The sequence below is a fragment of the Macaca fascicularis genome, chromosome 1 (genome assembly GCF_037993035.2).
Source record: "Macaca fascicularis isolate 582-1 chromosome 1, T2T-MFA8v1.1".
NCBI lineage: Eukaryota > Metazoa > Chordata > Mammalia > Primates > Cercopithecidae > Macaca > Macaca fascicularis.
The window spans coordinates 150,100,193-150,115,142 of record NC_088375.1 but is presented as its reverse complement, the minus strand read 5'-3'; the positions used below and the strand labels follow the sequence as shown (position 1 = coordinate 150,115,142).

Here is a 14,950-nt window from a genome sequence, read left to right as displayed (position 1 = left end):
CAACTCCTGGACTCAAGCAATCAGCCCTCCTCAGCCTCCCAAAGTGTTGGGATTACAGGCATGAGCCACTGCACCCAGCCCACTAGTGTTTTAATGTCTGTCCAGATTATCCAATGATGCTTGATATATAGTAGATTGGAATACTGACTGGAGTCTGTACAAGCCCTCGCAAGAGAATCACAGCTCTAAGCCCTTGGATTTGGGAGCAAAGGCATACCATCTTCAGCAAATAATTGTTGTTATATTGTTGCTGGATACTTTTATTGTTTCCAAATTTTACCTGTTATAAAGAGCACACACAAACAAGAGAGGAATATATACTTATGTGTAGAATTGCTGGAAAATGCCTATCTGTAACTTAAATAATGCCAAAATATATTCCAAAATGATTATACAAATTTACACTGCCACTAGGAATCCAAGACATTTCCTGTTACTCTACATCCTCAATAATACATACTGTCTTCACATTTTAAAATGTTTTGCACTCTGGTGGATGCTTAATGCTATTTAACTGTGGTTTGAATGTTTTAATTTCCCTGGTTACCCTTACATTTTATGGATCCCATTTTGATAACCATTTTGTGGGGGGGATTACCTGTTTTAAGTATTTCTATTGGGTTGTCTGCCATTTATATCTGGTTAGTAGGAGTTTTTAATATGCTCTGGAAGATAGTCCTTTGATATTTATGTATGTTGCAAATATCTCCCTCTACTTTGTGGCTTGTCTATGATTTACCTTGCTGAATACATTAAGTATTCCATATTCTTAATTTTTTCCACATTTTCTCTGTCTTGGACTGAGAATGGTATGTTAGAATCTCCTTTTATTACTGTGTTACTATTTATGCTTATACCTCCTGTGGTTTCTGCTTTACGTGTTTCTATATGTTATTTGGCACAAAGTTGTTCTTATGTGAATATTATTACTTTTGCATTATGAAGCATCTTTCTTCAGCTCATTTAATGCCTTTTTGGCCTGAATTCTTCCTTACTGCATATCAAAATACTCTGCCTTCTTTTTGTTTGCATTTATTTGATATTCTCCATTCTCGACTCCCCTCGTTTTTATCTGCCTTTCTGAGTCACTTTGTTTTAGATAAATCTCTTATGTACAGCCTAGAGTTGGGTTTTGCTTTGTAAGCTAGTCTGAAAGTCTTTTTTATTTAGTTAGATGAGCTATGTCCATTTATATAATTAATATGACATGTTTAGTCTCAGATTTGTCATTTTATTTTATATTTACTATGTGTCTTCTACTATTTATTTGGGGGTTTTTTTTGTCCTCGTATTTAGAAAGATTTGTATTTTTGTTTTAATATTTACCTTTATAGTAATACACTTATGCTAGTATTTTTGGCCCCTCTTTTTTCCTTTTTTAAAAATTGATACTTCTGCTTTTGATTTCGTATCTCTAAAATTATGCTCTGACTCCTCCTTGTTATATTTGAGGCAATCAGAAAACTTGTTCTACTTTTCACCTTTTTCCCTCCCTTTTCTTCTCATTTATTTTCAGTTTGTGTTATTTCTACTTTGTCAAGCAATATAACATTTTTGTACTGTTCACTTAGTCCTATCCCCTCACTTTTGTTTTAGTCTCAGAACTATAATTAAATATGTTCAACACTTAACTGCCAATTATTTTGCAGAAGATTTTTCAGTGATTTCTTGGTTGGATGAAACTCAACCTATACTAGGAAAAGACCCTGAGCACAATATTCCCTTAGTTCTTGCACATTTAAAACTTTCTCTAAAGCAAGGATGGGCAAACATGATGGTCTGCATCATGCTTAGTAAGGCCTGTGAGCTAGGAATGTGTTTTATGTTTTTAAAGAGTTGAAAAAAAGAGGAATATATGACAGAAACCATATGTGGCCCACACATATTTATTTCCTCTCTGGCCCTTTACAAAAAAAGTGTGCTAATGCCTGCTCTAGAGCCTTCATACTTTACTACTTGAAGGATAGCTTGAATGGCTATAAAATCCTTGGCTTGTTTCCCTTGAGTTTCTTGTAAATATTGCACTGCTGATGTCTTGCTTTATATGTTACTATTTAGAAGTGTGCCAACTTGATTTTCTTTCTTTGTAAACAGACTTGAGTATTTTTGCCTGGAAGGTCAGAGAATTCCTTTAATGTGTAATAGTTTTAGCAGGCTATATCTCAGTTGAGAATTGTAGGTCAGATTTTTCTAGGTACACAGTGGGCCCTTTCAATATGAAAATCAGAAATCAGACATTGTTTTATTTCAAGGATGTTTTCTAAAATTGTAATTTAAATAGATCTGTTTCATTGTTTTGTTTTGTTTTGTTTTTCTTTCAGGGGTAACAATTAGTCTTATCTTAGATCTTGTTTACCTTTATATCTGCCACTTTCATTCTGATCCATTTTACTTTTTTCATTATGTTTCACTTTCTTGGCTCCTTTTATTTCTATTCTGTGTTTTTCTTACTATATATTTGGTCATATATGTTCCATCTTGGACACCTGCTAATTTATTCATTTCTGAGACAATTTCTTTTTCTTTATTTCTTGAGTTTGGTCAATTTTCATTTCACACCTTCCTATTGTTTTCCATTTTTATTACAAATTTTAAAATTTCTGTTTATAGTGTTCATTAATATCTGCAAATGCTTAGTTAATTATTTTTAATCTATGTTGGGAGCATTGTTAAGTTTTTCTCTGCTTCATGGTCGTGTTTGTTTTGATTTACTGCTCAGTTTTGAGGTTTTCTTCATAAGTAACTGCGTGAGTGCTAGATTATTTTACAGATGTTCATGTTTATTTGCATTGGATTTTTCCATTATCAGTAATAACAGGTGTTCTTACAGAGGAACAGGGAGTGAGTGGTGTTTTGGTGGCTTACTGTGTTTCTTAAATCAGGAGCACCCTCTTCTGTTACTGTAGTGAAATGCAGTTATTATTATTTTTTAAATTTTAATTTTAATTTTTTTGAGATCGAGTCTCACTCTCTTGCCCAGGCTAGAGTGCAATGGCACGATCTCAGCTCCCTGCAACCTCCGCCTCCCAGGTTCAAGTGACTCTTCTGCCTCAGCCTCCCGAGTAGCTGGGATTATAGGCACCCACCACCATGCCCGGCTCATTTTTGTATTTTTGTAGAGATAGGGTTTCACCATGTTGGCCAGGCTGGTCTCAAACTCCTGACCTCAGGTGATCCGCCTGCCTTGGCCTCCCTAGAAATGCAGCTATTTGTGTTTCTTTTTTTTTTATGTAAATGGGGCCTTTTGGGGAAATGGGTGTATTTTCTTTGGATTCTTTTCCACTAGCTTAGTTCAGTGGAGCTCTTGTCTTGGCTTTGTCTTGGCTGTTTTCTTATTTTTTCTTACCAAACTGGCTCCCAAGGACATATCTCCCTTCCAAAGCATTTTCTTCTCTCCCAGACGCTATGTCTTCCCATGATTACTACCTCTGACTCCCTGTGTTTTTCAAATCCTTTCTTTTGAATTCCTCATAGAATCTACCAGGTTTTTTTTGTTTTTTGTTTTTTGTTTTTTGCTCTATTTTTCCACTTCAGGTAGAGCCCTCTCTTTCCAGACTAATTCGTGATTGGTATTTCCTATTATTTATGTACAGTGCTGACACATAGTCCACATCTGACTCTCTGCTCAGATGTGGGCTCCTGACCACACTCTGATCTAGTAGGCTTTATTTCCTCACTTATATGTAAAGGATTCTGTGCCCAAGTTATGTTGTAGGCATAAATTTGGGTGGTTTTACTTGGCTTCTTTTTATGGTAGTTTGGAAGATTTGTGGAGCAATTCTAATATAGGTGGCTGCCATTATCCTGTGGGATCTCAACTCTATAACATAACAAAATAAATAAGCTAGAAAAATAATGCAGTACTCTGCCCTTTATCTGGCATTCCAAGACCCCCTGTGGATGCCTGAAAACACAGATAGAACTCAACTCTATATATACTATATATACCCTATTTTTCCTATACATATATACCTATGACAAAGTTTAATTTATAAAGTAGGCCCAGTAAACAGTAACAAAAACAATAACTAATAATAAAATAGAACAATTATAACAATATACTATTATAAAAGTTACGTGACTGTGGTCTCTCTCTCTCTAAAAATATCTTATTGTACTGTACTGTGGGTAACTGAAAGCACAGAAAGTGAAACTACAGATAACAGGGACTAATTGTAAGACAAACAAAATAGAAGTGAGAGCTTGATGAAGATAAAAGTGAAAACTAATGAGGTACAGAAGCATAATTGAAAACAATTCAAGATCAAAGTGATAGTGGGACAAACATCAACATGGTAAGGCTTGAGGTAATTTATCAGAAAAGGGTAGATACTGTTCTCGCACTGCTATAAAAAAAAAAAACCTGAGACTGGGTAATTTATAAAGAAAAGAGGTCTAATTGGCTCATGGTTCTGCAGGCTATACAGGAAGCATGGCATCATCTGTTTCTGGGGAGGCCTCAGAGAGCTTTCAGTCATGGTGGAAGGCAAAGGGGGAGCAAGGCTGGAGCAGGAGGAAGGGGTGGGGGAGGTGCCACACACTTTGTAAATGATCAGATCTCACGAGAACAAGATCTCACGAGAACAAATTCACTATCAGGAGAACAGTATCAATGGGGAAATCTGCCCCCACGATACAATTACCTACCACCAGGCCCCACTTCCAACAGTTGGGGATTATAATTCGACAGGATATTTGGATGGGTACACAGATCCAAATCATATCAGGTAGAAACACAAAAATTAGGAAAGATGGAGGCAATAGAAACACAAACACAGAGGAGATAAGATATATTAGAATAAAATGTAAAATTATCTGCTAAAATTTGACATGTGACAGAACTACCAATTTTCTAAGCAAATATAATCAAAATTGACTCAAGATGAAAACAGTATCAGTAGCCATCTTAGAAAATATTTAAAGTTATCATAACAGGTAACTGAGACCAGAAATCTTGGAAGGAAATCATGTTTAGAAAGAAAAATAACAGTTTTTTTTTTTATTTTAAGTTTGAAGTACTTGTATGTAATGTCCAAGTAATAGAATACAGAGACTGGAACATGGGAGAGAATCTGTAACTATAAATACAAAATTTGGAGTTCATCACCACTACGTAAAAAGAATGCATTATCAAATACCAATGGGCAAGTGAAAAAAGAATGTGACAGTCTAGCCGATCTTACTCATTTCATGTTTGCTTACAGATAGGTGAAAAAGAGTACATCACCCTACCAGATCACCCTTCACTTCATTGTCAACCTGTTCTTTCTTCAAGAATAATTGATATCTCTTTATTACCAACTGAAAGTAAGTATAGTGCAATCATAAGTACAGATGATTCTGTGAGGTAAAGTAAATAATGTTAATGGGGAGTTATTGTTTAATGGGTATAGAGTTTCAGTTTGAGAAGATAAGTTCTGGAGATGGGGTGGTGGTGGTGATGGTTTCACAACAATGTGAATGTACTTAATGCAGCTGAACTGTAGATTTAAAAATAGTTTAAATGGTACATTTTGTTATGTAATATGTTCTACTACAATAAAAAAGTTAAATTATAGGAATTTTATTTTTATTTTTATTTTTTTTAGACAGAGTTTGACTGTGTTGCCCAGGCTAGAGTGCAGTGGCACAATCTTGGCTCACTGCAACTTTCGCCTCCGGGTTCAAGCATTCTCCTGCCTTTGCCTCTGCAGACACTGGGACTACAGGTGCCCACCACCACACCTGGCTAGGCTAATTTTTGTATTTTTAGTAGAGACGGGGTTTCACTATGTTGGCCAGGGTGGTCTCAAACTCCTGGCCTCAAGTGATCCACCGGCCTTGGCCTCCCAAAATGCTGGGATTATAGGCGTGAGCCACAGCACCTGGCCCAGGAATTTTATATTTATTACTACATATGTTTAGTCATTAACATTATTTCATTTTAAAATATATATTCTGGCCGAGCATGGTGGCTCATGCCTATAATCCCAGCACTTTGGGAGGCTGAGATGGGTGGATCACAAGGTCAGGAGTTCGAGACCAGCCTGGCCAACATGGTGAAACCCCATCTCTACTAAAAATATAAAAAAAATTAGGTGTGGTGGCAGGTGCGTGTAGTCCCAGCTACTCAGAAGGCTGAGGCAGGAGAATCGCTTGAACCCAGGAGGTGGAAGTTGGAGTGATATATATATATATATATATATATATATATATATATATATTTTTTTTTAAATATACATTTTCTATGTACAATTTAAGTACGATAATTTTGAATCCCGGATACATTTACCAAAAGAGTTAAACCAAAGCATATCAGCATAACTGCTTGAGCTTTACCTGTTTCTACACATATATGAAATGCAGAAAAAAAAACACTATTTTATAAATCCCCTTATATATCACTCTCGGAAACTAAAATGACTCCTTTGCATTTTCCACATGGTAAATGCTATACTGTGCAAGAAAAACAGTTTGGGATAAAATTTATTCTTGCTGCTTTAGACATTTTTAAGTTTTACACTCCATATTTTAGGATATGAGCCATCTTTCAGCTTTGAGACATTGACGAATATGAGTTATAATCTTTTTAGGAGAGAAGATTATCAAACAAATGAAACAAGTAAAGGAAGAAAGAAGGTATCTGGAAAGAAATAGAGAAGAACTAGCAAAAACAGTTGAAAAGCTATTTGAACAAAGCAAATTAAAACGATATCATGGTAAAGTTTATTACATACCTTTTATCACTATAAAGAAAACTTAAGTTTTACAGAATTAATCCTTTTAGAATAAATTTATAATTAATATTTACTGTGTTACTATTTTAGTTTAAGTGGTACATGATTAAGTTCAATATAGAAAACATGAAATTATTATCAACTCTATACAATAAATGCTTTACATAGGGTTTTAAAATTAAAACATATTTTCATAACTGAAACTCATTTACTTGTTTATTAATTCTTCTATTCATTTATCAAACCCCTGTTGAATCTGGCCACTATTCTAGGGGCTTAGGAAACACTATTAAGACAGACACAATCTTGTCCCTGCCCACATAGATCTTACAGTCCAGTGGGGAAATGATAAGCAAGTTAAGCATTAATGATACATCCTTGCCAGCATAGTGGCTCATGCCTGTAATCCCAGAACTTTGGGAGGCCAAGGCAGGCAGATCATTTGAGGTCAGAAGTTCGAGACCAGCCTGGCCAGCATGGCAAAACTCCGTCTCTACCAAATATACAAAAATTAGCCTAGCCGGGTGTGGTGGTGGGCACCTGTAGTTCCAGTGATTGCAGAGGCTAAAGCAGGAGAATGCTTGAACCCGGAGGCGGAAGTTGCAGTGAGCTGAGATTGTGCCACTGCACTCCAGCCTGGGTGACAGAGCAAGACTCTGCCCCAAAATATATATATATATTTTGTTATGTGATATGTTCTACTACAATAAAAAAGTTAAATTATAGGAATTTTATTTTATTTTATCTGACTCTGTTGTCCAGGCTAGAGTGCAGTGGCATGATCTCAGCCACTATGATAAAGGAATTACACAGTTCTATGGATAGGAATATAAAGGAAGAACACCTAAATTAGATGGAAGAGATCAAGAGAGTCTTCCAGGAAAAGTGTTGGATATGCTAGGATCTGAAGTATGGTTCTTGGCTCTAGGTCTTTGGGCATGCTTTTCCCTCTGCCATCTACTTCTCCTCTTACCTTGAGGTACTCTCTTCCCAGTTTACCTGCCTATTTCCTATTAGTCATTCAAGAGCACCTTATATATTACTTACGGTAGAAGACTACTTTGAGTCCTTTGCACTCTTCTGTACTTAATTTTTTGACATGTGTATGTGTCTGCCTTGCTTTTAAAAGTCAGTGAATGAGGGAAGTTAAGTAAGTTTTCTTGCAGTACAATTAGAAACAGTGTTGTTAGGACTGGTGGACTGATGAGGCAGGATGAAGACAGTACATGATGGTGGCTTGAGAGTTGCTAAATGATTTGAGAGGCCTCCGTTTTGGGTTGTGTTTGAGGATTGTAAGGATAAAAGGTATCTATGGAATTAAGTGGTTTTAGGATTCTCAATTTACAGCAAAATTGTTTCAACACTAGAACTGACTGAAGGTTATAGACAGTGTCAGGAGATATTTCTCAAGATTCTGCCTTACAATGTGTTATCCTGAAAGTGGTAGCAATGAGTCAGCCTTGTTGTAGTGTTAAACAAGCAATTTTATCAGACAGATTTGAACAATGGACTGAAAATCACAGGACCAGGATTGTAACACCAAATCTGTCTTTTAGACAAGTTATTTCCCCTCTTTGTGCCTCACCTTTTCTGTTTATGAAATGGGAATGGTCCATCACTTCCTATTTCAACAGAAATATTTCAAGATAAAAGGTATGTATTGGCCATAAAATATTTATTGAGCCTACTACATGCCAGGCACTGTTTTAAATGCTGGGGATACAGCAGTGAACAAGACAGACATGGCCATGACCATAAGGAGCTTGTTTCCCTATGGGAAGAGACAGACAATAAACAAATAAGTAAGACAATATTAGCTTTGATCAGAGCTGAGAATTCAATTGAAAAGAGCATAGTAAAGAGTGATGAGGCAGGGAAGAGATGCTTTAGGTAGAATTTTCAGAGAAAGTATCTCTGAGAAGATTAAGATTTGATTAACAGGGAGGCAGGCACAAAGGGAACACTAAATATCAAGGTCAAGAAATAACAATGACCTTGTGGTATATTAAGGGCCTGAAATAAGACCAGTGCTGCTGAAACACTATGTAAGGAGAAATGTAGAGGGGGATGAAATCAGAAAGGTCAGCAAGGAATAGATGGGCCAAATCAAAGATTTTGGATTTTATTGTAAGCAAGGCAGGAAGCCACTAGAGGATTTTGAGCTAGGGATTTATATGATTTTTAAAAACATTTTAGAAAGCTCAGAATGACTGCTGTATAGAATACCCTGTACAGGGGCAAGAATGAAAGCAGACCAGTTAGAAAGAGCATGCAGATTTCTTGGTAAAAGATGATATTGACTAAGGATATAGCATTGAAGAAGGTGGAATGTGCTAAATGCTAGAAGTATTTTGGCAGTAATACTGGTAGAAGTTGCTAAGGGATTGGATAATAGAGCATGAGATAAATAGCCAAAATCTTGAGCTAAAGTTCCATATAGCTATATAATTTTAATTAAATCACCTTATAAAGTAGAATTTTTAAATTTGAAATTTTTGTTTCTATGATAATCTAAAAGAAAGAAACTAAACAGATTCTGGTATACTGGCATATACTTTGTGTTCCTATTAAGTTTGTATTTAGAATCTCATTGGTGTCAATGCAATTTGTTAAACTGATAGTGTTTAATTTCTAATGATTAATTTTGGATTAGTTTTCCATAATCATGGGAAAAAGTAACATATACATATTACTTTTATAGTTATATATGTTATATGTATATATGTTATTATTGTTTTATATATATATATCTGTTGTATATTACTATATATAACAAGTATATATATTGCTTTTATAATATATATTACTATTAAATGTATTACTTTTAGATATATTACTTTTATAGTAATGTATATTACTATTATATATATATATTTTACCATATTTCTACACAAGTTCTCTTATTATCGAAAAAACATTTCTTCCTCAGGTCTAATGACCTCAGTATATAAAGAAAGGAGAAGAGGAGAGAAAGAGAAAAATGGTTTAAATTGACATTAGCTCTAGGGTCCTTTCCAGGATGAAAAGTTGAATCCTTTAATATTCAAATGAAAGCCTTTGCTTTTTTATATATATATATATATAGCCTATGACGGTTGGAAGAAAAAATACTTGGAAACAAAGAAAGTCACAGCATCAGTGGAGGAGGTTTTAACAAAACTTCGAGAAGATTTGGAACTCTACTATAAAAAATTGCTCATGCAACTTGAAGCCAGGGAGATCAAGATGAGACCAAAGAATCTGGCAAACATCACAGACTCCAAGGTATTACTAAATGTCTCCCCCTTCAATTAGAGAAGTTCTGTTCAAAACACATGCTTTATAAGTGCTAGTAATATCACAAGATGCATTGGGCTGACTTTGACTTAAACTTGCTTAAAACAATAAAAAAAAAAACTCATGACCTTATGTAATAGGAGGAGGATTGCTGAGGAGATACAGTCAGCAGCTTAATGTTGCCTTTAAGGGGGCCTGATATTTCCTACCTATTATTTTCAGTGTTAATTTCATTGTAAGACTGCTTTTTCCAATGGTAGCAATAGAGTGGTCAATGGCAAGTAGGGCTTTATATCCCCAAACAAGGGAGAAACCTCTCTCTGAATCATGGAATATATAAATCTTTCCCTTTATCCTAGGTAAGGGATCAACTAGGCCTACCCCTGGATGAGAAATAGTTGCCAAGGAATGCTATATGCTTACTGACTTAGACTAATTAGGATTTACCTCTGTATCTGAGACAGGGTTCATTTCCTGACACTATGGGAAAGAGGCGAATACCTGATGAATTAGGGCAGGGGACAAACAGCATCTGCTATAATCCTGTTATTTGGTAGTGGCGGCAGGAGGACTTATAACACACAGGAATTTAAAGAAATTATGAAATTTTGTTCAGTTCTTTTTTTTGAGACAGCCTTGAATCAGAGACATGAAGTTTATTTTATTATTCCACCATATAATTAAACAACAGACAAAAAAATTCAAGAGTGCATTTAACAATTTGATTTGGGTTAGATCAATCCCACTTATCCAAAAGTGATTTTAAAATATGTTAACTATGATTAAAAGTAAGGATTTAACTTTAGACAAGATGAAATATTAAAAGTTTACTATTTTAAATGAATTTAATATAAAATCCAAATAGGCTCAAGTAATGGTTTATCCATAGTAGTTGGTACTTTTTTTTAGCATAGCTTATACTTTATCTTACTGTTTTATCAGTTCAATATAAGAATTTTTTCACAAAGCCAGTTTAAAACTCTTAAATAACTTCTTTAGAGAAGACCACTATAACTCATAAACTTTTCTGGACAAAAACCAAAAAGTCTTCTTATTATAAATAGGTTTTCTTGTATTAAATGAGTTCTTGCATATAAAATATAGTATCATATTATTAAGTATTTTAAAATAATTCTAATCTGATTCAGCTGATAAAGCATTATGCCAATTTCTAAAGTCTTGCTAATATCTAAGATATTCCTTTCATAGTATTCCTTTCATAGTAATAGTTGTTGGTTTTTATGGTGCTAATTTAATGGTAACTTTAGAGAAAGTGTTCCCTAAAATTCGATAAATCAACAAAAACAAATAGTAATTTCTCCAAAGCAATTTAGTTTACTTTATGGAATAGGTTATTTTCATGATTTACTCTTTTGATATTTATCATTTCATAGTTTATGTTCCCAAGGCAGTTAAAAATAAAAATGTTTATGTGTTGTACTAAATAAATGTCTATCTATGCACACAGAATTATCTGATAATCCAGATCACTGAGGTACAGCATGCAATTGACCAACTTAAGAGAAAACTGGATACTGACAAAATGAAACTCACAGTAGAAGTTAAGGTAACTTACATTTTTCCTAATCAAATTATTATAACATTTATCTTGAAATAAAATATTTTGGTGTTTTAACTTTGGGTGTCAATAATATAAGGGTAGCAAGGATTGATTGTCTTAAAATCGTTAACAATAAAGAGCATGGATGAAAAACAATGCAAGAAGTAAAACTAAATCCTGTAAAAAGATGCATGATATAATAAGGCCAAAGTAAAATTTAATAGAATTTTACTAGGAAGAATTAAAGGAAAAAGAACCTGTGAGTCAATATATTCTCAAAAAAAATTTTAAGTAGTTTTCCTGTATTAGAATTATTAAGTCTGATAAACCACTGAGCTCTTCTCTGAACTGACATTTAATTTTTCATGGGTAATCATTTAATTTTTTCTGGTTATTTTCATATGTATTATATTATTTAAATATGAATAATGTGACTTCTACTAGATGTTAAGTTTCCTTCCGGGCAGAAACTATGCCTTAGTTAACTTTGTTTCTCCCATGGGACCTTTTGTGTAACAGATGCTTAGTAGAGGCTTCTGGGCATGCTTTATTTGGTGAGAATTGTGTACAACTAATTACATCATATAAATTATCTGTGAAGTACTGATGTATTAAAAAGCTTTTTTGTTGAACAGAAAACAGAAGAAGATTATACATTTTCACACAAGTACCCATAGCAAGGCAGGAAAATAAGAACGATAATTATATGCATGCTCTCATTTCTCTATCAGAAACAGCTTTATGACACAGAATAATGACTCTATTCTAGAATTAGCTCTTTTTAAAAAATTTTAAAAGAGAAAAAAGAAAATCAGTACTGTCCTGGGTTTCCAATAAAAATAAAAATAAATAAGATTTAAAAATAAAAAAATAGAATTAGCACTGTCCAATAGCACTTATGTGATGATAGAAATGTTCTATGCCTGCACTGTCAGATTGGTAGCCACTAGCCACCTACTGATATTGAGCACTTGAAATGTAGTTTGTGTGACTGAGGAACTGAATTTTAAATTTTATTTACATTTAGTAGTTACATATGGCAACTGGCTTCTATTATACTGGACAGTGCAGTTCTAGATTCTTTTTACAAGCAGCATTCTCGAGGCTAAATAAGCCCTGGTTTGGCACTGAGAAGCTTAAAACTTAAAATAGAAAAGGAAAAGAGCAGAGAATAATTTTTAACAAAATATCAGTTAAATTTGCATTCAAAAAAGTAATTTGTTCAATGAAGGAAAACTGTGTCTATTCCATATATGGAGATAAAGCTAATATGTAAACTTGTACACAAGAATAATTCAGTAGGTAGGAAGGAGTAATAAAATGCCCCCAGAGGCTTGGATTATGACTCCCCTCATGCCATTTTCTTCTGGAAAGCATGTGCATTACTTATAATCTTTGTATATTTTAACATTACAGATGTCACTCATGGTTTGAACCCAAATTAGAATTGTTCATACAAAAACAGTAAAGCCAAGTGGAATAAGAGAAAAAAAAGAGAACAAAGTTTTCAGCTTATAGGCTGGGGGGAAAAATCCTATATTTAACCATAGTGCCTGATTGACACATAGACATTATATAAGAAGTTTTATTGATTTCTGAATGAGCTCCCTAAAACAGCCCTACCTATAAGATTCAGAACTAAGGGACAAAAAAAAACCTAGCCTGAGTCTCTTGCAACCATATTTATTCAAGATAGTATAGCATAAGTAGTGCTTCTCAAAGTTTAATATGATATCATCTGAAGATCTTGCTTAAAAATGCAGGATCTGACTCAGTAGGTCTGGGTGCAGCCTGAGATTCTTCCTACCTAACAAGCTCCCAACTGATTCTAATGCTGCTGTCCACTGACAACACTTAGAATAGTAAGGGCTCTGGTACCAGGTGGTCTGAGTTTGAATCCTGGCTGTACCCACTTCACTTACTAGTTTTTTATCTTGAGCAAGTTACTTAGCCTCTAAAGGCCTCCATTTCAACTGTAAAATGGGGATAAATACTAATAAGTATCTGATTCTATAAAATTTTTGAAAAAAAAATAGACTAATACACTTAGAATGAGTGCTTGCCACAGAGTAAACAGTATATTTCTTAAATATCTCTTCAGTTCCTAAGGGCTAGAAATTAAGCTTTTTTGTATTTTGTTTTCTTGTTGTTTTCACTATTTTCTTTATACATTGAGAACAACAGGTTTTGAAGTTTAAACAAAACATAAAATTCTCTATTTTTTAGAACAGTTCAATTGTATTGTCCCTATATATTCATAAACAAGGTTATCTTATAGCATATCTAGTCAGTAGATAGGCATGCTTATTAAACAGCATTCATAATCTACACATTTACTGTAGTAATCCAGTGGAAGTCAAACCACTGAAGCCAAATGAGAGAAGACAGTTAAAGCAGTTACAAAAACCCTATTTACATGACAATTATAATGTACTTTTAGAAGAGTATGATGAAGTTCATTTTTGAAAAGTAATTCTTTTTATAGATGAGAAAACAAGCAGTTTCAGATTTACGAACATTGAAAACTGAACTGGCACAGAAAAAAAAAATAATACATCTCTACAATCCCAATTAGGTATGTTAATTTAAAACTTTTATTTATCAAAAAATTTAAATATTTATTTGAACAGATTTGTTTAACCATTATTCTCCTTGGCAATGTTTTATATAAAGCACAAGGTTTCTCTTTCTGCACTTTCCATGTGGGTATTATAAAATGTTTCAGGAAATATTAGATGCAATATAAAGCGAAATGATGACTGGTTATTTTTAACATTCCAAGTATTTTGCATATTATTTTACAGTGCTAATTTTATAATTTTCATTTTTAATAATCTTAAAATGTAAGAGCTAATATAACTAAAAATCTATTTGCAAAGAATAAATGTGTATTAATGAATACTAATATATTTGCATGAAAATACAGACTTCATTTAACTTAATTTGTTCACTATATCTTAATTAAAAGAAATCTGGAAATACAAAAGAATAGGGGATATTGAACTTGCATTCTGAGCTATGATAAAGATAAGCATCTAAGAATTTAAATTTTTTAATTCATTTATTTTAGAAATATGAAGACAACAGTGGTCCAACATATAGTATGAAAATGGTTGATTTTACTCTGTCACAAACAATTGTGTAAATAGGAAATGTAATATTCTCATAACAGATGGTTCAATCATCATTTATTCCAATTTACAGGGGGAAAATGTGCAGGGAAGCCAGGATTTATGTAAATCTAGAGTTCAAAGATACAGATTTTTAATCTGTAATTAGGAACTAATAAGGGCAGCACAACGTTGTTAATTCCCTGGAGAAAGAAAACAGACTTTATTACATTTAGAAAAGTTATTTGTATAAAATTGATCTTTTAGAAAGAGAACTAGTTGAGAAG

General features: G+C 33.7%; 1 protein-coding gene across 5 annotated transcripts in view; it reads left to right on the top strand.

The window, feature by feature from the left end:
* SPATA1 (spermatogenesis associated 1) overlaps positions 1-14,950 on the top strand; it is a 59,995-nt gene that overhangs the window by 32,802 nt on the left and 12,243 nt on the right. For 3 of the 5 annotated variants that reach the window (XR_012418244.1, XM_074002970.1, XM_005542881.5), the window contains 5 exons: positions 5,205-5,307; positions 6,573-6,698; positions 9,802-9,980; positions 11,461-11,559; positions 14,039-14,128. Coding sequence is in view for 4 of the 5 variants with exons in the window: in XM_074002970.1 (XP_073859071.1) it covers positions 5,205-5,307; positions 6,573-6,698; positions 9,802-9,980; positions 11,461-11,559; positions 14,039-14,128 (597 nt within the window). In the remaining variant the exon portion in view is untranslated. The remainder of the gene's footprint in view (positions 1-5,204; positions 5,308-6,572; positions 6,699-9,801; positions 9,981-11,460; positions 11,560-14,038; positions 14,129-14,950) is intronic. The other 2 variants (XM_074002978.1, XM_065519466.2) reach the window with 1 other exon arrangement.